General features: G+C 43.4%; 1 protein-coding gene across 3 annotated transcripts in view; it reads right to left on the reverse strand.

Annotated features, from left to right (window-relative positions):
- THRAP3 (thyroid hormone receptor associated protein 3) overlaps positions 1 to 25,226 on the reverse strand; it is a 73,670-nt gene that overhangs the window by 1,387 nt on the left and 47,057 nt on the right. For 2 of the 3 annotated variants that reach the window (XM_035019093.1, XM_035019094.1), the window contains exons 3-11: positions 16,874 to 17,038; positions 11,962 to 12,864; positions 9,732 to 10,445; positions 8,629 to 8,801; positions 7,772 to 7,883; positions 6,644 to 6,728; positions 4,523 to 4,710; positions 1,964 to 2,159; positions 1,162 to 1,305 (exon numbers count right to left, since the gene is read on the reverse strand). In XM_035019093.1, coding sequence (XP_034874984.1) covers positions 1,162 to 1,305; positions 1,964 to 2,159; positions 4,523 to 4,710; positions 6,644 to 6,728; positions 7,772 to 7,883; positions 8,629 to 8,801; positions 9,732 to 10,445; positions 11,962 to 12,864; positions 16,874 to 17,010 — 2,652 coding nt within the window. In that variant the 5' untranslated portion in view covers positions 17,011 to 17,038. The remainder of the gene's footprint in view (positions 1 to 1,161; positions 1,306 to 1,963; positions 2,160 to 4,522; positions 4,711 to 6,643; positions 6,729 to 7,771; positions 7,884 to 8,628; positions 8,802 to 9,731; positions 10,446 to 11,961; positions 12,865 to 16,873; positions 17,039 to 25,226) is intronic. The other variant, XM_035019095.1, reaches the window with a different exon arrangement.

Raw genomic sequence — 25,226 nt, forward strand, 5'->3', positions numbered from 1 at the left:
GAGCCCTGAAAGACCTTCACCTGCATTATCTCATTTAATCCTGACCTCTACCCTCTATCATCATCATCACCCTCCACTCTGCATCCCAATCCTGCTCTGATGATCACACGAGAGAGAAGGGCTCCAATGAGAGACGGAGTGAGAATGCACTTTGAAAACTAGAAGTTGTTGTTACCTCATCAGCACCATGGCTTCAAAAACTCTAAACCATCCCAAGTAGGACCTCAGGCTCCGGGGATCAACTCAGCGAGAGGCCCAGCTGCTTCCTGCCAGGGCTGCTCGTTCAACAGCCTCAACGCAGGAGGCCAACAATGCTCCGAACCTCAGGTGGCAGATGGGCACAGGGAGAAGGACTCAGATGGCCTTTACCTTCCCCCCGTAGCAGTGCCACTCCAGCACCTATCCTGGGCCCTGCCAACTTTTCCCTAAGATGCAGGTGTGCAAGGGCCCCCTAGGAGGCTCAGAGCAGCTCCCAGCTTCCCCAGAAAAGCGAAGGTAGCTGTGCAGTCGTCTACAAAACCTGAGTCCCAGCCGTGCAGCTGACGGTACAGACCCGTGCCAGCCCTTCTCGGGGGTGATGGGAGTCTCAGTTTCAAGTTTACCTTGGTTACAACACCCAGAGTCCCATCTGCTTGGACCTGAGGAGCCCCAACCTCACGTGAGGGAGGGAGGGAAGGAGGGAGACCCAGAAAGTGCCTGCTACCTAGGAGTGACCAACAGCTCAGACGAGAGAAGCCCCAGTGACTCATTCTGGAGACAGAGCCCCTCCCTCAAAGAGATCCTGAGCTGTCTTTTCTATCTTGCACTAGGGAGTGACAGAGTGAACTGCGGACTCAGGGGAGGGCCATGACTCCATCCCTGGATGAAGGCTGGACGGCGGCTGAGGGGGGATTAGCTATCAGACAAGCTCACAGACTCAAAAGGCCAGAGCAACCTTTCTCGCGCATCCTGGATTCATACAGCTCTGAGGCCAGGATACTGCCTTGCAGGAGAACATTCCTCTGGCCAGCACCACGCGGGCCCACAAGTACACAGCCCCCCAGCACAGTCCGCCTGCACACACATTTAATCACAGCTCGGGACAGACCAATGAAGTGTTGGTATCAGCCACGCTGTGTGCCAGAGGCGCTCTGGCCCTTCCTGGTTATCCCAGACACATACCAGGTAATACTTCTTGCTTTTGGGCGTGTACTCGGGGTCCCACTCCTCCTCCCGGTTTCTCTTTTGAAAATCATTGTTGCTGTTGTTGTTGTTGTTACCAGAGTAGGAGCCTCTGCCCCAGCCTCTCCCTCTGGCTCGAAATTGCTGTGGCATAAATGGGGAAAAGGAACAAAGGACTGAGTCAGGAGTGGAGAAAAACCACTCCCTGCCTTCGGCTCAAATACTTTTCTGGCTCAGAACAGACAGCGGTCCTCTAGTCAATCTGCTGGTCAACTTGGTTCCAGCCGTTCCCTTTCTTTTTCTTTTTTTTTTTTTTTAAAGATTTTTTATTTATTTGAGAGAGAGAGAATGAGAGAGAGCACATGAGAGAGGGGAGGGTCAGAGGGAGAAGCAGACTCCCTGACGAGCAGGGAGCCCGATGCGGGACTCGATCCCGGGACTCCAGGATCATTACCTGAGCCGAAGGCAGTCGCTTAACCAACTGAGCCACCCAGGCGCCCTAGCCGTTCCCTTTCTGCTCCAGTCTGTAGCCCAAGCAGAGGGACACATGGCACAAGGCCCTCCCTACAGACGCAGCAGCAGTCAAGCTAAGGGGGGAAATTCGGAGGTCAGAAGCCCCGAGAGGCTTTCTAGGTAAGTGATTATGAACAGAAAAATAACTAAAACCAGAAAGCTTGGGGAAGAGGGGTACAGATTCTGGGATGTAGAGCCTGGATTACTTGCAGCAAGGGCAACAAAACTAGTATTCTGGTAATCACATAACTAGAGTTGGGAGGAGCAGGGAGAGGGGGCAGGATCTTACGAAGGTCCCTCGAGCTCTGCCGCCTCTTTCACTTGGACCCACGAAGTCTTTGGTCCCTAGTCTTGACTTGTCAAAGCCCGTGGTGCTCTCTTCCCTCTCCTCCGTCTCTTCAGTGTACTCTTCCGCTTTATAGGAGTGGGATGACTGGGAGGAAGAGGAGGAGGACCTGGACCGATCTCGTGCTCTCCGGTGCTTCCTATGGAAACAGAAAAGCCAGGGATTTAAATCACTCGGCCCTAGAGGACAGCCCTTGTCTGGGACCTCACTGGTAAGGTGCACAGGACAATCAGGAACATATCTGTGGTAAGAAGACACTGAAGATGGGTAACCTCAAAACTCGCCCCCACCTTACCCACCCAGGTACCCAGAGAGCTCCCTCTCAATTCTGTGAATCATGTTCAGTGACACATCTATGTCTTAGCCTGTGATAAACATTGGACATGCATAGCAAGAGGAAGAGAACATGGCCCTGTATAATACACATGCACGAACTAGAAAGGCAGAAGGAAGCGAACACTGTACTGGGAGCCATGATGTACTGGGTACGGGGACAGGGGCTTTATATAATACCATTTGTTTTATGCTTTACATTACTTTTATTTCTCATAGGAAGAACATGATCTGCCTAATGGGTCTGTTCTAAAGACTGAACCAACAACATGCTTAAACACTTTACAGTGACAGAGCAAGCATCCAGTAAATGGCAACCCTGATTATTCAGTAGTATTTCCCCATTTTATAGACAGAGGAGATTCAGGGTGAGAGAGCTGGGAAGAACCCGGGCTCAAACCTAGCTCTAATTATACCACGACTCCACATAGCACCTCTCACTGAGCTCAAACAGGGTGAGTTATTAAGCACAGGATCTAGCAAAACTCTTCCCAGAGTGATTTCCCGCCCTTCCCTTCATCTGAGAGAAATTACAGACTAGAGCAAATGAGCGTACTACAATGAGTCACTGTCTATGTACCAGATGTGGGTGCTGGCCCAGCCATGTGTGAATGGAGCTTACTGGCGGCCTGTAAGGTGGTAGAAAGGCCAGGCTCCCAGGAGTAGAGGACGACTTACGGGGAGAAAGCGGCCAAGTGCCAGGAACCTCTCGCTGTCCACCTCCATTATGCAAAGTATCCTGCCCCCTCTCCCACCACATTCCCCGACATTTAAGAAGCTCAAGAACTTAAATATTTAAATCCTAGCGGCTCTTTCTAGCATTTACTCCATAAACAGTAAAAGTCTAAGTTACTGTCATAGGATTTTTATAACTCAGATGTGTAACTCTAGACTCCTTTAAGTCAGTGCTATTTCAAAAGGTTTTAAAAAATAAGGCCCCAGATTTGAGTCCCAGCACCACCTTTTATTACTTGTGTGACCTTGGGTGAGCTGTCCTTCAGTCCTATGAGAAACAGTTCTTGTGAACTGAGGTGTGATGTAGAATGAGAACAACCATCTTGCTTCTTGCCCCAGTCACAGAATACTAGGATTTCAAAGGTCACACAGCAAGACAGAGCAAGAGGGAGGTGCTCCAGGGAAAGCAATCAGGATCCCAACCCAAACCCAACCCTGAAACATTTGAGGGGCTCTACGTCCTCTCCACCAGGAGCAGCATCAAGGACTGCTGAACCACCACTTCCACTCTCTGCTGAGGATGATCAGGTCCCTTACCAACAGGCAGCTTCCAGGGCTCCCCAGGCACAAGTAACAAGGTGGAGTGGCAGACAAAGTAGAACACAACATCTGGGTTTTGATGTCAGCTGACAATTGTGGCATCTTAGACAAATCATTATGAGCTTATCTTATCTTTCAAAATGGGTACCACACCAAGTGTCCAACTTATCTCAAAGGACTGTTGTTATCAGAAAATGGATATGAAAATGCTTGCCGGCTAAAGTTCACTAACAGCAAAAGTGGTATTGCTTCATATGGGAAAGTGTAGGACTTCAACTCTTCTATGTTTAATGAGACATGATTGAAAAGTCATGGGACTTTCACAGATGTAAATAGAAACGACAGGACCTCGTCATGAATGCTGCCCTATGAAGTTCAACAATGCTACCTTTGTTTAAAGAGTATTTGGAACACCTCACTTGGAAGTGTCTGCGTAACTAGTTCTTAAAAGGCATTTAAGATCAACAATCTTGTCCTATCTAGTTTCACTCTTATTTCTTTGACAAAACAATGTCATTAACCAGCCAACAACTTTGAGCCATTTCTAAAACATAACCTCCCCGTGAAGATTTGTGATGAAAAAGAACGTATCAAAGAAAATATCCAACACAACCCAAAAGGAATTCCCAAGTGATTTTCCACTCTGTCCCTAAAGCCAAATTAAATGCCCGTCTCCCAGGAGGCCTTCTTTGGACAAGGATCACACCTACTTTGATGCAGAAGTTCTGTTTTCAGCCAGGGACCTTACTTGACAGTTACATGGTATAAAAGAAGAAACTGCTATCATTCCTAACCCTGAACTTCTCTGGCCTAGAAGGTCTGGTATACAGCCCAGAAGGAGCAGACAAGACACCCCACTCAGGAGTCTGAAGGAGGTAACAGGGGCTTACGTACTTCTGCTTCTTTGATCCTTTATGAGTTTTCTCTGTTTTCTCAGCTGATCTTTCCCTCGAGTGGCTTGAGTCTCTGGAATCCACTGATTCTCTTGATTTACCTCGTTTAAGATCTCTCTCCTTATGTTTTTTACGACGTTCAATATCAAGGCGGAGATCAACAGGATCATCTTTGTATTTTCCCTCAGCCTGCAAAAAGAGAAATCAAAATTAAGGTTTTTGGGATTCGGGGCTGTCAACTCAACCACCCCACAAACTGTGGTTTCTACTCCAATGGAGTGGTGCAGAGGAAGCACTGGGAGTGTGAGGCACCTCACCCAAGCTTGGAGGGATACAGGATGTCCCCACAGAAGTCCCTTCCTGAGGGTCCCTCACAGAACCCAAACCAGTTCTCTAAGATGACGACGACTGCCTTCTGAAAATGCTAGACATTGATCTCCTTGTTTGTTTCCTCTGTGGCCCAGTAATAACTCTGGCTCAGTAATAACTCTGGCTAGCTTACACACTGAGTAGGCCAAAATCAGCATTCGAAGGTGTCCGGTTAGGCTGGCTCAGGCCTAGTCACCACCAAGCGTGGAAACGTTGGGTGTCGTGTCATCCTTTCCTACCTACACTGTGGCAGCCACCGTGGGTTCATCCTCTCCTTGGAATAAGCTCTGAGTGCGGAACCCAACAACAGGACTGTGGGACCCCAGCAGCCTTCCAAAACGCTTAGTTACAGTGAGCAATTGCTTTAGAGAAGGAATATCAAAAACCACAATGGAGAATTCACAAAGTGGCAATACCAGGTCAACATTTAGTTTAAAAAGGGAAAAAGCAGCAGCAAAAAAGGAAAGCAAACTCTTTCTTTGCTGACTTCCTTATTAAGTCGAACCCCTCAGGGCATGTGTGTGGCAGAGCAGCGGCGCTGTGTGCCCCAAACCAGGGCAAGGGCTTTCGACAGCTCTGGGGACACTCAGAGCACAGAGGGCCAGGCGGATTCAGGGACGTTAAGCACTAGGACTTGCCTCATGGGAAGTAAAACCTCTCTAAAAGAGGAAGGAATGGGCAGTTCACTCCATATTAACATCTCACACAAACTACTAAACTTTTTGTTGAAATCAAGTTTAAGGAGATTTATTTTTATCCTGTTCATTTTTGAGAGGGAATGGGGCCTCTGTACCCTCCAAACACCCAAAAAGGCAGCTGCTGCTCCCTGAGGCCATGCACCCACAGCACCTCTATGGAGTGGGCCTGAGAGGCCTAAAGGGCGCGCGCTCGTCTGCTGTCTCAAAGCCTTTCACAGGGTCAGTGCCAAGCTGGTGGGTACAGGGAGAAAAACAAAAGGGGGCTGGGAGAGGAGAGAGACTGTACAGAGGGCCTCTCGTCACATTTGACTATTGAGACAAGTTTGTTCGGAAGAATGGAAGATGAGTATCTTTTGAAAAGGTTTCAGCAGCACTGGAAGAGCCATCTTTAATTTTAAATTTCAACTGTATATGTGAATGAAGGTCCATAAATACTAAGAGACTTAAAAAAAACCCAAATGTATTATTTCATAGTAAAAGACTGCATACAAGCTTTAACCTCTTCATAACTCTGTTTGCGTGCACATCATTGCAAATGTAGCTGGGCTATCAAAATAATGTTTAGCTTTAAAGTAACAGTAACTGACAGATGATAAATACGGTACAATGTTAGAAAAAAAACTGGACTAGCTGTTTAAAACAGTCTACCATGTTAAGATATGAATATTTCACTCTCCTCTGACATGCATGTCTTTTTGAAATCATGGTTGGAAATAGTGCATGTAATATAGTTGATTTGATAATACTTACAAGCAGAAAAATATCACAAAAAGTTTCTTCTCTCATCATGGGCACTTGTTCCAAAACTCCTCTCTTTTTTTTCTCAAGCTCACCTCAATAGACTTTGGGGTCATTTACCATATTCTAACCACTTCACAAAGGTTGTTGATACATTTAATAAAAATTAACCCTTTGTAGTTCATTTTTAGAATTATGCCCATCCTTAAAAGAAAAACACAAACTTAAGTAGAGAGTAATTTAAACAAACACATTTCTGTCAAGTTCATGCCCAACGCACTCATTTTGTTGGAATTACGATCAAAGCAACAGTTCACCTTGTAGCCAGGTTCCCGTGGACTTTTCATTTCATCATGAGCCAAACCATGTTTTCTGAATGTACTGGGAGAAATGTCTATCCTCCTAAAAATTGAAAACAGAAAAATTGTTTAATATCCCCATAATGTGAATATACTACTGGTAATATTTTAGTTCCTCAGCTAAGTAACAGAATCCTTTTAATGATGTTTCTTAACTTACATATATATGTTACTTACATTCTTTGCCTATGTATTTATACTCTCCCATAGGTAGGTGTGCGTGTGCGCATGCGCACACGCGCACACATCCCAACCTCTCCATCTCAAACCGAACTTCTTATTCCTTCCCAGTACTGTTACAGCCAGGAAGGAAGGTTCACCTACACCCACGCCTATAACCTCAAGTTCATATCAAGACGATCCATGCCCTGCTAACCTCAAAGAGCAGATCTCGTCTTGGGAATAAGAATATAATAGCCCATTATTTACCTATGACATTAGGTCTAGGTGAGAAAACCAGCTGGCATATGCACACATCCCAAAGACCCCAGACCCAAGACTGTTGGAGAAACATGGTTCTCTTCCCTGCTGCAACAGAGCTGACTAGTAAGAAATTAAAGCTGCACTTAAGTTTGTTTCTAGACAAAGCCCCTACTTACTGAATATGCTCCCACAACGAATGTGACAGTCTTTAAACCTGCTGGGCTTTTAAACCCTTTGACATAATCGTACAAGCTCTGCCACCCACTGGAAATTCTTCCAGAAGAACTGCTCCATGGAACACATGCATTCCATGTATCAGTTTTGCGTTCCATATATCAGTTTTGGAAAAAAACTTAACATTTACTCCACCTGTGAAAAGTTCACAGTGGTCTCAGGTTACCATCTGCCAGCTCCCAAGAATATAAGGATTCATCTGTATCAAAAGGCTGGTCTTCCTCAGGCCCAAAGTGAGAAACTGTAGTCATAAAGGCATGCCCTTTCCACTCAAACTACAAACGCCTACTGCTATCCTAGCGTCTGGAGAACGTTTACCCTAAACTCTGCTGCTAAGGCACCCACCTAACGTTGACAAGAACAAGACGAGTTTATTATCTGATGAGCAAGCTTTTATGGCCACCTCCAGTGTAAGGCCAAAGTCCTCACCTGTGTATCTCTGGGCTTTTCTTGTTTTTAGCTGCCTCCTGCTCAGTTCCTCTCTTTAGGTATTTAGTAAAGCGCTCATGCAATGTCATTCCTGAGGACCCAAAGTGATGCTCTGTGGGAATTCAAAGAAAAACACATTATGATCCCAAAGGCAGACACAATATTCAACTCTTCCGCATGAACCTGCAGCCACAAAGATGTGACTCAAGTAGTCAAATCCATGTAACAGACACACTGAAAAGAGGAAGGAAAAACAGCTGGCTCAGACACAATCCAGTGTTGGCCACTGGATTTCCACAGTCACTCCCTTGTCTTAGGATGTGGATATGCGGAAACCTAGAGCTCACTTCTCTGTGAATCACAGCACCAACTCCCACTGCAGTTTAAGTTTTAGGCAGAATCTGTATCTGGCCCAACCCAGCTGCTGTATCACTTCTCTCTACCACTCCCCAACCTGCACACCTGTCTGCCCAGGATATGGTAGAATAACGTGGAGAAGAAATTCACACCACAAGGTCTCTGAGAGACCTCTAGCGGCTTCCATCTGCTAGACAGGAAAAATGAGGTGCTGGAAAAGCCATTTTTCATACTTCTTTGAGCATTTTAAACCTTACGTGAAGGATATTACCTATTCTCACGATCACAGGTTACTAGCACTTAGTCTTCAACTCTGTAATTAAAAAATGGAAACTCCTCCTTGGAAGGAATTTCCTTCAAGGAGTCCCTAGCTTCAAAGGCCCTTTTGATGAGATAAAGGGCCCCGAAAGGCTCCCTTATGCACCCACTCATCCTGCTTGTAGCGGAGGAAGCGAAGCACGCAGAAAGGGAGCCCGCAGCAGGCTGGGGTCTGCACTCACCTTTCACATGGTGAACAATGGTCACTATATGCTGGGCAAACAGTTCAGAGGGGCTCCGCTGAGACTGAGCTGACTGTATGTGCTGGAAAATGGAACGGAATTCCTGTTCCTTTTTGTTGCTATGGACTAGATCCCGACAAAGCTTGCGTTCCTGAGCCAATAAGCCACTGGGTCTGGAAAGGAAACACAGGAAGGCCCAGTGTAACAAGATATACAGAAAGTCAAAACATTTAAACCCTAAGAAGGCAATGCTTTTTTCAAAACCCAAGAGTTTTAAATTTATCCACAAAGTTGCTTTTTGCTTCCCACCCAAGTTCAAAGTAACCTCAATGGACCATAATGACGGATAGGGGCATCCAAAATCTCTCTCCCCCTTTTCTCACTGGGAGTCCTTAATAGGAACAAATGGGCAGGGTGAAGTACTGACCCTCAGTGACTCTGTTTTCGCAGTCACTGCAGTTTTAACACACACACAACAAATGAAAAGTATTTTAAAAGATCAACTAGGTTGGCCAGCCAGGACCACTCAGTGAAGTGGGAGGTGGCTGGAATGCTGCTCAGGTGGACTTCCCACTGGCAGTGCGGTTTTTACCCCAGGTACAAAACACAGCCTGGGCCTCGCCACTCTCCTCAAGTTTGGCCACGCACCCCTCCCACCAGCCCCAACTTTAAAATTGCTACATTAGTTGATGGGTGTCTGTAATAACAGACTTTGGTAACCTAGCTAAGAATGGAAAAGTGGATTCTGGATGGCTCCACAGACAAAATCATCTTAAGCACATTTAAGGGAAAAGATGGGATGATAGGGGATAGGGGGTGGGGTAATGGATAGAGGTCAAGATGAGAGGAGACCCAACACCCAGAAAACCAGTCACTGAAGACTGAAAGATGCTTTACCACCCCTGTGATACTGCCCCCAACATATAACTGCTCAGTGACACACTCTTCTCCACTGAAAACAGGTGGACGTATCAGCACTGAAACTTGGACAGCAGGGGAAATACACGAGGGGCCTGTCCTGGTTCCCGAACAACCTCAGGGGGAGGGGTTAGGAGATGCCCCTTAGACCACTAAAGCCCTGAAGTTCAAGGACTACATCTCACCTTGCAAGGTCCTCATCAAAAGAGTCCATCCGGACATTGACCTGGGCCTCTCGGGTAATGGAAAAGGAAGACTTCCCTGTGGAAAAGTCTCCTTTGGCTCCTAGCTTCTCTCGGCTCTCCGAGGTCTTCCTCGGGGGAGGTGATGAGCTTTTCTCTTGGACTGCTTTGTAAGCGGTCACTCGGAAATTCTTTTCAGGCACAAACCCCCTGTGCCCACTTTCGGTTCTCTTGGACCCTCCCCGATCCTCCTTCTTGGATCTCTCTGAGAAAGATTCCTCCTCCAGCTCCTCTGTTTTCCTCTGCTTTTCCTTCCCTGGAGGTGCATAAACCAGGCCCTCCCATTTGCCTGACTTCTCCTCCTCCTGGTTTTTGTTTGCACCTGCTAGGGCTTTTGACATAAATTTGGGTTCATCATCAAACTCCGATTCCTTCCTTCCCTTAGCTTTGTCCTTATCTTGATCATCCATGTCCTCCTTATGGAAGTCAGCCATCTTCTTCTCAAAGTCATCTCGAAGCTTATACCTTTTGGGAGACTGGCTACCCCGAAAAGACTTCTCGGTATCAGTTTTGGGAGCAAACGGATCAGATTTCATTTTTGCATCACCCAAGCCTGTGTCAGAGAAGCTCCCTTTCTCTTTCATTTTCTCTTTATCGGTATTTGTTTGTTTCTGTTCCTTATCTTTTCCATTCTCTGTCTTCTGCTCATCTAGGTACCTAGTTATAAAAACACAAGGGAGACACAAAAGAGGCCCTTTAAGCAACCTGATCTAAAACAGCACCATCTGGTCTTGTGTTTTTGATTCTTTGAACAAACATGTCTTGTGGATTCCAGTGTTACCAAAGACTTTCTACTTGGTTACTTTCTTATAGTAATTTCTGAAAAGTGGCCTTTCACAGATCTATGAACTTGGATGCCATTTAAGCGAAAAATACCCGGTCCATGGAGTTGTGTCTTACAAGAGCAATCAAAAAGAAAACAGCAAAGGTAATTTTTAGGATACTAAAAACAAAACCTACTTACCTGTAAGTGGTCTAGGAAAAAAAAAATTAAGGTCTTATCCAACCTTCACTCAGTCATTTAAAATCTGCTTTCAGCAAAGTTAACATAGAATGTTCAACCTTGGACTGTTTTGCTTTTATACAACTCACATTTGGAAATACAAGTCTCAAAAGAGACTTCATGTTTGCTTCAAGTCACCTAGGAGATCTAAATATGAAATATACTGTGAACACAAATAAAAACAAAATACAAGTTAATTGGGGGAAGGGGGCAGAAACCATCCTACTCGTTCTTATGGAAAAGCAGAGCTCGTGCCCGAGTCTCCTAATGAGACTCCCAGTCCTGGCAAGGAACCACACTTAACTTTAAAGCAGAGTCACTGAAGGCTGTAAAGTTTGTACCATTAATGAAGAAAATCTAATCAAGTTATAGTGGCATTACTATGGCAAAGATGACTCAAAGGACAGCAGGGCATCAAAGAATATGCTAATAAGAAAGGGGACATGGTGGGGAGAGGTGGAACCACCTGCCCAGTAAGTCCCTCTTGACAACCTGGTCCCAATACAACTTCCCTATTACTTACTCTGGCATCCCAATCCATCCAACCACACAAAGATTCAGGTTCCAACTCACCATGTCCCCCAGAGCAGAAAGACAGAAGCACGGTCACGTCCTCTCCTAACATGCAGCCTGGTTGGCTTCTACTGGGACACACACCCACCTTGTGATTTTAAAAAGGGCTTCCTGGACTAAGCCTCAGGCTTTCCCATCTGCCCAGTCTCCTCAACTGGAGCGTGTGAGGATACGAGGTGTAGCTCTTCACCATGATGGGCTGATGCAGACTGATCACAGTAGATGGTGGGTCCTACAGAGTCTAACAGCTCCAATGGCCATTCATTTTGGCAAAGACCTTATTTTTTTGATAGCTGACCCACAAATCTCTACTGTTCTCTAGCTTACATTGGTAGAATCCAAGGCAAATTTTAAATGTGAAAACATCATTGCAGAGCAGTCTAAAGCAACTTTATGCTGCAATACAAATTCAGAAAGGTAGGAAAGCTAGAGTTAAGCTAAAGGTTTCCTTGGGTGGTGCTTTTCAAATTTGCTAACGCAAAGTTTAGGAAACAGGGATTACCTTATTACCACCAATCAGAGCTCTGAGATCACATTACAATTAAACTGCCAGCTGGTGAGTTAAAAACACCCAGGGAGGGGAAACAAGATACTTGCCTCTTTGTATAGGCTGCTCCTCCTGGGGTAGCAGCCTCCTCCTTCTGAGATGAGCTATACGTGGAGCCAGTGGCCGGTGGACTCTTACCCACAGGGCTCTTTTTGGATGGACTCAAGGACCCAGAGCCATGATCGAATGGACCTTGGTGTGTCCCAGCCTGGTACCCAGCACCACTCGGCAGAGTTGAGCCCATCTGGGATGTGCTGGAAAGTGGAGGGCTAGGTTTTGGCACAGGGCTAGGACGGGGTGAGCGCCGCCTCACCACCACAGACTGGAGTGGGCTTTTGAGAGCTGGGCTTCGCTCCCGGGGGCTCAACTCAGAAACTGCAGAGGCCCGTGATGCAGAACCAGCACTATATGTGGTGGCATCTGGCCATGGTTTCGAGCTGTCAGATGCTTTTGTATCTTGAGAGGTGCCTCCAGAGAACGTCTGCTCCTTGGCCTCGTCTCCTTGGTTATCCCCGGCAGCCTGAGATGGCCGGCTATCCTTGGAAGAGGACTTTTTCTCCTTTGCAGACTTGCGCTTAGATTCCACTCGGCTGTGGTTGGAGGAAGAACGAGAGGATGAGGAGCGCCTTGACCTGTCAGAGGAAGACTTATCGGAGTTTCTAGAATGGCTCCTGGATCTCGGTGAAGGGGACCTTCTCTTTGGGGACCGGGATCGGGAGCGGCCCCGACGAGGACTGTATGCCTGCCGGTAATTCTGCCAGTTGGAGCGGTAGTTTCCATAGCCACCTCGGTTATACTGGCCCCACGGATAAAAGCCTCTGTTGCGCCCACGGAAATAATAGGGCCTTCTATAGCCTCTGTTGTGACCTCGGAAATCCCGATTCTGATATACTCTTGGGTGATTTCTCTCTCTGTTATGAGCTGGAGAATACGATCTGGAACGAGACCTAGAACTGAAAAGGGGAATGGGGGAAATAATTTGAATTTTTGACACAAGCCTTTTTATTTAAGAAATACCTGCCAATGAAGAGTAACAGTTTGAAATCTTGTTCTTATGTATTTTATTGTTTTGTTCTCAAAGAAACAAACAAACATTTAATCCCACTGCTGACCCACATTAAGTACAAATATAGATAAGAATCACCTTCACAAATGACCCACTGAGATTGCTTCATTAATATTGTAGTGCATTTTAAACAGAAATGTATTTCTACAGTGACTAAAAGAACATCAAATGTTCTTAATGTAGTAACTAAACACAACCATTTTAATTAGAGTTTAACATGGGATTTTACAGGTCCCTACATCACTGGAAGTCAGGAAGAATACAAGCTCGGGGTCGCAGACTTAGGTGCAGACTATGCAGGTCCTTTGGCCCCTACACTGGTATAACATTTTACTCCTCATCCCATTCAGCCCTCTCTGTCTGGCAGGGCTACTTTCTTAGATTCCACTAAGACCTGGGATTGTAAATACATAGTCCCAAGCAAAGAACACTTAAACAGGAACTTGCCAAAGCTCAGAAGAATTCACTGAAATCAGGTCAGCAAAAAATATAAATATAATGGTTTTTTTTACTGAGGACCTGGAAATGGTCTCACTACTCAGGTCAAGTTTCTCTTGTTGAACTACAAGATCCTACCTGGGTGCCACAAGAGGGCACCATCTGATCATAAGACACCCAAGGACAGGTTAACCAAAGAAAACTCCAAAATGAGCCCCCTTCCCGCATCACCACCCACATTTCTTTCAAGCCAACCTAAAGCCCAGTGTTGTGTTCTTCTTCATTCAACAGCATGGAACTCTAATTGAGCAAAGGCACATTTCCAGAACCACGGGGATTCAACAGTGACCTAACTTTGTAAAAATTACATGTTTATGAATGCTAGGCTGGTCAATGACAGGGAGCTTTGTTTCTAACAAAAAGCCAAAAATTGTTATCTGTTGGTATAAAAATCCACTGGGGTCCTTGGATACCTGATGTGCCTTGTCAACTAAGATACAGATCATTCACATTAACCACTACTCCTGAGTAGTTACATAAAAATATGTAAAATTATTAGAAAAGTCTTTCCAAAAATATTTTCTTCAGATATAGTAGAATAAAAACCCTTTGGTTCATCAACAGAACTTTTCATATTAGACCTAACTAGGAACAGATACATTTTGCTTGCTTGTTTTATAAGTAACTCCATTTAGCAAATGTGACAGGTCTTAACTAAACAATGGTGCTTTTAAAAAGAAACTTAGATTTAATTTAATCTAAAGAAGATAAAGTAAAATTGGTCTTCCCCTCCTTACTACCCATGGGGTTCAGGTTCTTTATCCACCCCAAGAACAGTAATGACTGGCAAAAATGCATCATATTGCTGGTTGTTAACGGCTGCTATTTAAGTACAATTAAAAAACAAAAACAAAAACTTACCTTCCAAACTTTTCATTCGAAAACAGTAACAATATAAGAAAAGAAGGAAGAGGCAGATGCAGGCTATGAAACTGAACATGACCCGATTAAATGGCTATACTTGAGGGAGGTGATGCACCACCAGCACTAAGGAGGGTTTAATTCATGTTCCCATCCTCAGAGGCTACTGCTGCTTCTGTCACCAATTACTAGTGAGGGCCCTGTGGCATACTGCATCCAAAACCCGCAGTCATTGCACAGATGCAGGAGCATGAGTCTCTGCAGATTGCAAATGAAGTTATTTACGAGAAGGCACTTAAAAGGATACAGTCTGTGAAATACAAGGAAACAATCAATTTTCTCCAATTCTGTAGAACTCAGCAGTTAATTTAATTTAAAAGCATGGTTTCTCAAACTCTCTGGATAGTATACTTTCCTTGTAGGAGAAGGAAAACAAAAGAAAAAAAAATCATGGAACAGATAAGCCAGAAATAAAAACTGAACATCCAGTGGCAAATTTATCTGTTTCTAAAAAACAGAGATGTCAGACTAGAATCGAGTATAAAAACATGTTTTCTGTGGAGAAATTCCTCCAAAGTAACAATCTTCTCAGTATAAGATAGCACATAAAGTGGCTCTAGACCTACCCCAGCACATATTGCCCAAGGTATTTTTCCCTCATTTTCCAAGTCAATGACCATGCCAAATAATCTGTAGAGTAAGAAGAAGAGATCTGTCTAGATAGATCTGTCCAGAATCCCAGTTATCACAGATACTTCACAGCTGGTTAGCATTTTTCACTTTGGTTTGTGTCAGTTCAATTTTGTCACTCAGTTTTGGTTGTATAGCTTGTTTTTGAGCCAATTACTTAATTTCATTTACTCGATTAAGTTTTCAAGTGTTACCTTTCAGAACCAACTGAGCTAAACTGAAATTTAAATGGCCCAAATCCAAAGACTCTGGGTGCAAGGCAGGAATTACTAAAAGTCGCTGCTCAATCCCATATCTTGATAGCAACTTCCTAAGGTAGATATAAATATACTTAGTGGGTTTCCCTCTTCTTTTTTCAGAGAGGTGAAAGGTGGGATAGAATTTTACTTAAAATGGACTCTCACACAATTGGGCAATAACCTCTATCTAGCCTAAGGCTTGAACTAAGTTTGGTATAAAAATGCATGCCCAAAAAACAAAGAGGAGAGGAAAGGCTAGGACTCATTACCCTCAAGGTGTAATGTTATCTTTCAAAATAAAAATTTAAAAAATCTAGTGTTTCTTTTGTTTGAGGAAGAGACTCACTATATTCTACATTATCAGAATCATTAATATTTATGGACGCCAACTTTTTAATTCACCCTCTGGTCTGAAATTACTTTTCAGGCAGGTCTCTTACAGATCCATTTAAAAATTAACTTGTTCTGATCACTTCTTGGCCTTTTGGCTAAGATCAAGTGAAGAATTAACTTGTTGGGAGGGGGAAAAAAAAAAATTCCACCAACCATCTCTTTAAGACATTTTAGGAATACTACAGGGCTATGGGAATAAAGAATGCAGCTTAATAACTACTTTTCCTGAGGTTTATTTTAAATTTCATAATCAGTTCATTTAACAAAAGAATTCTTAAATACTCGTGTGAAATAAAGAGTAGGGGGGTTCCCAAGCGGTGAGACTGAGAAATTACCTCCTTGCCTGGTGCAATTCTGACAAAAAGAACAAAACTGTGCACATTATCCCCCGTTTGGTAGTTAAATACATTGACATTCACGTGTAGAAACTTGTATATACTAAAAGGTTCTCGTCTACTCACAAAAGAAAATTAAAACAGTTTTAAAGAATGAAAAACCCAACTCCCAACACATCAAAAGAGAAAAGGCGCTGGAGGGTTAGCATCCTATTTTAAGACATAACTGAAATAGGGAAATCCACCTAAAGATGTGAATACTGACTAAATTAAAGAACACTGGCAATAAAATCAAAAGAATTCCTTGTTCACTTAGGCACAGTGATGTCTCCAAGAGTGATTTTCGGATAGCTTTGCTGTGGTTTACTAGACAGACACTGCCTGTTGGTAACTGGCACATCAGGTGAACGTTTACAAATGATTCCCGTTAAGTTTTTATGGTTTAATTATGTCAGAGTAATAAGGCTTCTCTCCTCACAATGTCAGTCATACTATTAATCATCCTAGCTATCCTTTCTTTGCCGAGGATGCATATAAACTTTGGTCCAAAGCCTCCAAAAATACTCCAGGGAAAAACAATCAGGTGTAGAGATTTGAAGCAAGCAGTTCAGATAAAAAAAAAAAATGCTCTTTCATCCAAAGTAGATAAGTAACAGCATATACTGGCAGAGGAGAAAAGCAATTAGGCAAACAGCATGGCAATCAAAGGTGATTTGGATTCACAGCATTTCAAGACACCTGTAATATCTTACAGCCCAACCCTCCGCCTTAAGCCAACCCACTCCAACTGACACTCACAGAAAGAGTCTAGCAAAAGCTCTTCAGAGACCCACGATGACCGATGCAATGGTTATCCTGATACACAATCACATCCCCTTACCTCAGCCTGCGCTTCCTTGAACGAGAGACAGATCGACTTCGGGACCGAGACTTCGAAAATGAACGAGAACGAGATCTTGATGCAGATCTTGAGCGAGAAGAGCGAGATCCAGACTTGGATTTGTTTGTTTTTGACATCTCTGAAGAGGTCACTTTTCAATTACACCTAAAGAAAGAAAACAAATTCAAACAAATGAGGGAATACCTTTGCAAACTTCAACTTGTCTGGACACAGAAACAAAAACCACACACACACACACACACACAAAACGCACACACACAGATAAAATGACTGATTAAAAACACTCTGCCCTGTTACCAAGAGGAATTTCTATGTTAATCATACTTCAATTAAAAAAAAAATTTTTTTAGGGGCACCTGGCTGGCTCAGTTGGTAGAACATGCAACTCCTGATCTCAGAGTTGTGAGTTTTGAGTCCCATGTTAGGCATGGAGCTTACAAACAAACAATTTATTTTTAAAGGAGGGATTTCTAAGCAGTACAGTTCCAAACAGTCCAAGACACAGCAGCAAATGGGAAATCTGACCTGTAGCCCTGATTTGGGAACACAATGAAACACTAACAAAAGTGAGGGGAACTACCAATGATTTGGTGCATACCATCTTTTTTCAATAAACAAGTTTTTCAGACTAAGTCAGCTGTTAAAAGTATTGAGACCTGAGACAGGTTTCCCAATTCTAAGAAAAGAAACTATGCAATGGTATCTTGGTTACTGAGTATTAACATCTGGCCATTTTCTACTCCCTGGGCTTTAAAGTCATGAGGCAAATCCTTAATATTTAATTCCAAGGAAGATTTAAAAAGCGTGACAGAACAACAAATGGGGCTGGGAAAACTGGACAGTTACATGCAAAAGAATGAAACTGGATAACTTTCTTACACCACACACAAAAATAAACTCAAAATGGATTTAAGGACCTAAATGTGAGACCTGAAACCATAAAAATCCTAGAAGAGAGCACAGGCAGTAATTTCTTTGACATTGGCTATAGCAACATTTTTCTAGATAAACCTCCTGAGGCAAGGGAAACAAAAGCAAAAATAAACTATTGGGACTACATCAAAATAAAAAGCTTCTGCACAGTGAAGGAAACACAATCAATAAAACAAAAGACAACCTACGGAACGGGAGAAGATATTTGCAAATAATGTATGTGATAAGGAGTTGGTATCCAAAATATATGAAGAACTCCTACAACACACACACACACACACACACACACAACCATTAAAACATGGGCAGAAGACACGGACATTTCTCCAAAGACATACAGATGGCCAACAGACAAGAGGAAAAGAGCTCAACATCACTCATCATCAGGGAAATGCAAATCAAAAACCACAGTGAGGTATTGGGGCGGCTGGGTGGCTCAGTTGGTTAAGCGACTGCCTTCGGCTCAGGTCATGATCCTGGAGTCCTGGGATCGAGTCCCGCATCTGGCTCCCTGCTCGGCAGGGAGTCTGCTTCTCCCTCTGACCCTCCCCCTTCTCGTGCTCTCTGTCTCTCATTCTCTCTGTCTCAAATAAATAAATAAAATCTTCAAAAAAAAAAAAAAAAACCCACAGTGAGGTATCACCTCACACCTGTCAGAATGGCTAAAATGAAAAACACTAGAAACAACAAGGGTAGGTGAGGATGTGGAGAAAAAGGAACCCTCCTGTGCTGTGGTGGGAATGCAAGCTGGTGCAGCCACTGTGGAAAACAGTACGGAGGTTCCTCAAAAAATTAAAAATAGAATTACCATATGATCCAGGAATTCCACTACTGGATACTTACCCAATGAGTATGAAAATGCTAATTCAAAAAGACATATGCACCCCTATGTTTACTGCAGCATTATTTACAATGGCCAACATATGGAGGTAACCCAAGTGTCCATCAACAGATGGATAAAAAAGATGTGGATGGGGCAGCCGGGTGGCTCAGCTGGTTAAGCATCCAGACTCTTGATTTTGGCTCAAGTAATGATCTCAAGGTATTGGGCTCTGCGCTCAGTGGAGAGTCTGCTTGAGATTCTCTCTCCCTCTCCCTCTCCCCCTCCCCAAGCCACCTTCTCTCTCAAATAAATAAATCTCTAAACAAAATGTATTATCAAATACTCTAATACCACGGTGGCATGTTACTAAATCCTGTAAATACACGATAGCAATTCATAAACACAGTACTAAGGTAATTTATAAAGTGAAGAACTGTCACTTTCCTCTAGTTCTTTAGCATCAAGGGTCAACCTTTTTTCAGGTTTCCCATGAAAAAACAAAATTTTCTTTTTCCTTTTCTTTCCTCCCCCACAGGAATGAATAGAGAGCCTCAGAGGTGCCCTGACAAGTTTGCTTGGTTTTGTCTTCAAGGTACGCTCTATCAAGCCAACTCACTTATCCTCCTTTAAACCCTACTACAACTCTGGGCATCTTCCAAGCAGAAAGCTGAAGTGCTATACCACATGTCTATCAAAGACCAGGAAGAACAAGGGATCTGTCAAAACCCACAAAGCTAATTAACAGGCCAAAATTCCAGAGCTTACTCTACCACACATCACTGCCTCACTGCTTTGCTGAAGAGTCTTTTATGATGCTGCCCCTGGCTTGGGAAAAATTAAATGGGAAAATGATAATCAGCAAACATGTCCCCCTCCTCTACCTCCTTGATTTTGTTATTCAGATCTCAGCTCAAGAGCCATCTCCTCAGAGGTTCGCCTGACCATACAATCAAAAGTAGCCACCCAGTCCTTCTCTAGGGTGCTCCAGGTCAGAGGGGAAATAACCATAACCATGGAAAAGAGACCTGATTTAGAGGAGGAGAGAGAAACTGCCAGGAAGCCAAAGGGTAATGAGTAAGACACTGCTAAATGAGGATGCCGAAGGCCTAGAGTCTAGACCCGACCAAAGGGACTGAACCGTTGTGTGTTTCAGCAAGGTCAAAGAGATCTCCATTTGAAGCCGATTTTTGGCAGCAGTCATTATGCAAAGCCAAGGTAGAGGACTAGGTTATTCAGGGATAGGAGGTGGAGGTGTAACGGAGCCATTTATACAAACTGAGTATGGAAATGCATTTTGTTTTTCTGGTTGGCCTTCAGGATGTCTTGGGTTTTTCTGGGTTCAGTCTTGCTGAATAGCTTTTTTCTGTCACAAGTTTAGGGCTATCTCTGTCTGCCTCATAACATCTCTGCCCAATCTTCAATTTTAGCTTTAGCAATTTAGCCAGAATGGAAAATCCTTTTAGATCATTCACACAACAAGTGGACAATATCAGACTTTAAAAGAAAAGGCGGGGAAAAGCGGCAAGTTAGTGTCAAAGGCAATGCTCATTTCAACCCTCAGAAATTGGAAAATTAAGCTAATTTTCTGGGGCGCCTGGGTGGCTCAGATGGTTAAGCATCTGTCTTCAGCTCAGGTCATGGTCTCCACGTCCTGGGATTGAGCTCCATGTCGGGCTCCCTGCTCAGTGGGGAGTCTGCTTCTCCCTCTCCCTCTGCCTCTCCCCTATGCTTGTGCTCACTCTCTCAAATGAATAAAATCTTTTTTTTTTAAAGCTAATTTTCACTAAGAGGAAGAAAATGTCCCCTAAATACAGATAGAGCCGAACTTAACATTTCTACATATATTAAACTTACTAAATGGGCACCTGGGTGGCTCAGTCGTTAAGCATCTGCCTTCGGCTCAGGTCATGATCCCAGGGTCCTGGGATCGAGCCCCGCATCGGGCTCCCTGCTCCAAAGGAAGCCTGCTTCTCCCTCTCCCACTCCCCCTGCTTGTGTTCCCTCTCTCGCTGTGTCTCTCTCTGTCAAATTAAAAAAAAAAAAAAAACTTACTAGAATTGACAAGTACGCTTAAGAGTCACAATACTGTAATACCACCCTTACTCCTACTCCTGGAACTTTTTAAATGTGAATTGAAACTGATTTTAAAAACCTCATTATACCCTGAGATGTAAATGGAATAACTTTGGATGATACAAAACCACAGCTGCAAATAAATCAATGAATCATTTAACGCATTCAAGAGGATGCTAGCTAGTGGATAAACACTTCAAATTAAAGCGGATTTGGGGTGCCTGGGTAGCTGAGTTCAGCTCAGGTCTTGATCTCAGAACTGTGAGACTGACGGGACTGGGTGTGGAGCCTGCTTAAGATTCTCTCTCTCGGGGCGCCTGGGTGGCTCAGTCGGTTAAGCGACTGCCTTCGGCTCAGGTCATGATCCTGGAGTCCCGGGATCGAGTCCCGCATCGGGCTCCCTGCTCCGCGGGGAGCCTGCTTCTCTCTCTGACCCTCCTCCCTCTCATTCTGTCTCAAATAAATAAATAAAATCTTTAAAAAAAAAAAAAGATTCTCTCTCTCCCTCTGCCCCACCCCGCCTTAAAAAAAATTTAAACCAGATTTGATTTTGCCTCCAAGGAGCTTATTAGAGTCTAGAGGTGCTGAGAGACACAAATAAGCTACCAAGCAAAAATGTAACTACAAATTCTGGTAGGTACGAGAAGACAAAGACCATATAACATTAAATTTATACAGTGTAGTAGTGACTTACTTAGATAAGATCGTCAAGAGGTGGCATTTAAGCTGTCACCTGAAGATTAACAAAGAGCAAGTTATATGAAGAGAAAGGGAAAGGAAGTGTCCAAAAGACATTAAGTTTTTTCTCTTGATATACATACATATACTTCTTAGTATAAGGTAGGGACAATCTTAAGTAAAGCCATTTAATCAAATAAGCAAACTCCATTCAAAACAACTCTCAATTCTTTTTGAAGACTTTTAGACGTCACTGTGATTACACACATCTTTTCCTCTTTCTACCATTTCTTCTGTGTCCATGTTCTACAAAAATATTGGGAAGTGAGAAAGACAAATACCACTTTGGAAATCAATTTGGCACCTTTTAACATGTTACCAGTACCTAGCATTTGATTTCTGTTCAAACTAGAATTCCCCCAAAGAAGTTTTGCTTCTTCAACAAAGCCCACCCTTCCTGAAGAGGCTGTTTCATTTAGAGTATTATAAAAAAGTCCAGTCCCTACAGAAGAACTATGGCGTAATATGATGGCTCATGACTATGAAATGTGGCTCAGGTAAAAACATGTCCCCTCAAACACAATTTGGGTAAAAACTGCTCACAATTAAGGTAAGGGAGGGGCGCCTGGGTGGCTCAGTCGTTAGGTGTCTGCCTTCGGCTTGGGTCGTGATCCCGGGGTCCTGGGATCAAGCTCAGCATTGGGATCCCTGCTCCACGGGAAGCCTGCTTCTCCCTCTCCCACTCCCCCTGCTTGTTGTTCCCTCTCTCGCTGTCTCTGTCAAATAAATAAAATCTTAAAAAAAAACAAAACAAAACAATTAAGGTAAGGGAGTCATGCTCCTAACACCAGCATTATAAAAGAATCTACCAACTGACCAAGCAGCAATCAATAGTTACTATTAAGTGCCTGGCATGTTAAAAATGCAAAATATATAGGACCTGATTCCTCAACTCCTATAGTTAAGAGCCTGGTATGATCCAAATAGTCTCAACTCTCCAACATTCTTCAGACGATGTGGTTATCATATGCACATTACCTTGTTTGCCCCTAAATCAATTCGTTTGTCTTCCTTCATTGGGATACTCAGAACTTAAGACTAATTCTACAAATGTGGCCTAATACAGAGTATTACCGCATCCAAAAATTTCTCTTTCTGGAAAGCCATACCAAGCACACGCTGGAGTGAGCCTCAAGTCACTAAGCCCCAATGTCTTTTCTCATACACCCTTCTGCAGCCGCAAGATATCCTCCTCCTCCATCTTGTATTTATACAACTACTGTTCTAGTTCTTTTTCCCTCCTACCTTTTCTTTAAAACCCAAGAGAAGAATTTCAAACAGCCTTCTGAAATCACTTCAGATACGATTCTGTCACTTGGAGCAAGGATTCACTTTCAAACTGTTCCTGCAGAGCCACTTGAGAGCCAGTTCCCAGAGCCATCAGCTTTTTCAAAGCCCTAGCTTCTCCACCAGAACCATTCCTCTAATTACCAAGCAGTTCAATGGGCTTGGGAGAACAGATGCATTTTATTTAAAACGAAGGTCTTAAGATACATAATTATATGGCTTTTACATCATTAAAAAACACATCTTATTTTTCAACTCCAAAAAAAGTAGTATTGGCAGACAAAGCCAAAGCAAACTTCTCTAAATCAAAAACTCTCAAAGATAAGGAAGAATTGAATTATTCCTTTTCCCTTCTCACCCCAGATTAAGTTTCTTCTCCGTGTCCTTAGTGATTCTGCCAGCGCTATCTTGGCAATCGTTAGGTATCTGCTTAATTCACCAGAATAAGCATTTTGGCAGTATTTACCCAATGGCTAGAACCCTGCAAGTAGCCTACTGAGAGGTTATATTTGTCAGGAGTTTGGGTTCCTAAAACTAAGCAGTGCCAAATATAACCTCAAAAGACCACGCTGGGGTTCCAACCTTAGCAGCACCAAGTGACCAAGCTACATATAAACCACACAACTATCCTTCAGTCCATAAATACTCAGTTCGTACTTGAAAGGTCTTCTTAAGACTTTATCTTTATAGACTAGTCAAGCAAACGAAAACTAAAGGCAAACATACTACAACCTGAAAACAAAATGGTAAATCAAGCTGACCCAAAGCCTTCCTGATATGTGAAATCAATTCAAACCTAAGTCTTTTAAAGTTTTCTAAACCCACGGAAAAATATGGAAATGGGAGTTGGGCGAGGGAATAATGCCTATGATGAACAGTCTGATCTCTGGATATCTGCATCTAAAATGCTTGAATGGCTCCGCTGCTGTAATTTAATGTCTGTAGAGAGCTTTGCTGAGCAGACTACATTTTTTTCTTTTCTCATTCCTGTATCAAACTCTCTCACAGAATATCCAGTTTCTTCAAGAGATCTCATATACTTTCAAGAGAGTATTCACAACATTTCACATGGTGTTGAACTCTCATTTCAATGTACACATTACAACCAACTTAAGACCAAAGTACGAGCTGTTCTCCTGATAAACACCAGCCTCTTTCCTAGTGCCGGCAGCTTCCCTGCAGCAATGAAGCATATAGGGGTGCCTGCATCTTATTTTCCTAGGTTATTAGAGTGTATTAACATCATGAAGCTTTCATTACTAATGCCTACTCCAAGGACGCATGACAGAAAAGCCAAGTTTTTTGTTTTTTTTGTTTTTTTATTTATTTAACAGAGATAGAGAGAGAGAGCACAAGTAGGCAGAGCGGCAGACAGAGGGAGAGGGAGAAGCAGGCTCTCCGCCAAGCAGGGAGCCCGATGCGGGGCTCGATCCCAGGACCCTGGGATCATGACCTGAGCTGAAGGCAGCCGCCTAACCAACTGAGCCACTCAGGCGCCCCGAAAAGCCAAGTTTTAATTCAGGAAAGCAAGAGCGTTACAAAGGAACAACACTTATTTTAAGGTTTAATTTGGGTTACAGGAACCAAGGAAGCTCTAAACTTAGACAATTTCAGGACAGGATCAGTAAATATCACCCTCTAAGTGGAAACTAAGAGAAAACTAATGGTCAAAACTATAGATAAGAACAATCACCTATGGAAATCTTCCCCCAAACCAGTCAGCCAAAAAGAAGTGCAAGAATCTTATTAGCATAAGGTAGGTAAATCCCTAGTTTAAAATGTAAATACTGGGGCATCTGGGTGCTCAGTCAGTTGGGGTCTGTCTCCGGCTTAGGTCATGATCTCAGGGTTCTGGAATCAAGCCCAGTGGAGGGCTCCCTGCTCAGCGGGGAGCCTGCTTCTCCCCTCCCCGTACCCCCACTTGTGCTCTATGGCTCTTTCTCAAATAAATATATAAAATCTTTAATAAAATAAAATGTAAATACCATATACTATTAAAATGCATAAAATATCTATGGCATACATTTATAAACACACAAGTTTTAGTCATGAATAAATAATGAAAATGGGAAACTGAAGCATAAGAATTTGCATCTTCTTGAAGTTCAAAGAAAGAGAAAGCTATGACTTAATGACCCATTAACAGTCATCTAAAGAAACCTAAAAGTACAGGACCATAGAGTTCAAACCTGAAAGTTAGCAAATAGCCCAATCAAAGTTTCTGCCTTAAAGCAACCCTCCCGGGTCCCCTCCCTCTTTGGGAGCTTTGTACTAAACGCCTCACTATCACTCAATAAACTTTGCTTTGCTGCGCCCACCAAAAGAAAAAAAGTTTCTGCTGTGCTTCTGGCTAAGACAAGCTGGGGTGGGGATATGTTTGTCTCTAGCAAGGTAAAGTTTACAGGATATTTAGGTTGACAATGGGGAAAAGGATTTTAAATTGGGACTATCCTGAAGGGCTAGGATACATCATTTCCT

This window comes from Mirounga leonina, unplaced genomic scaffold (assembly GCF_011800145.1).
Source record: "Mirounga leonina isolate KUSES-001 unplaced genomic scaffold, KU_Mleo_1.0 Mir_173, whole genome shotgun sequence".
Taxonomy (NCBI): domain Eukaryota; kingdom Metazoa; phylum Chordata; class Mammalia; order Carnivora; family Phocidae; genus Mirounga; species Mirounga leonina.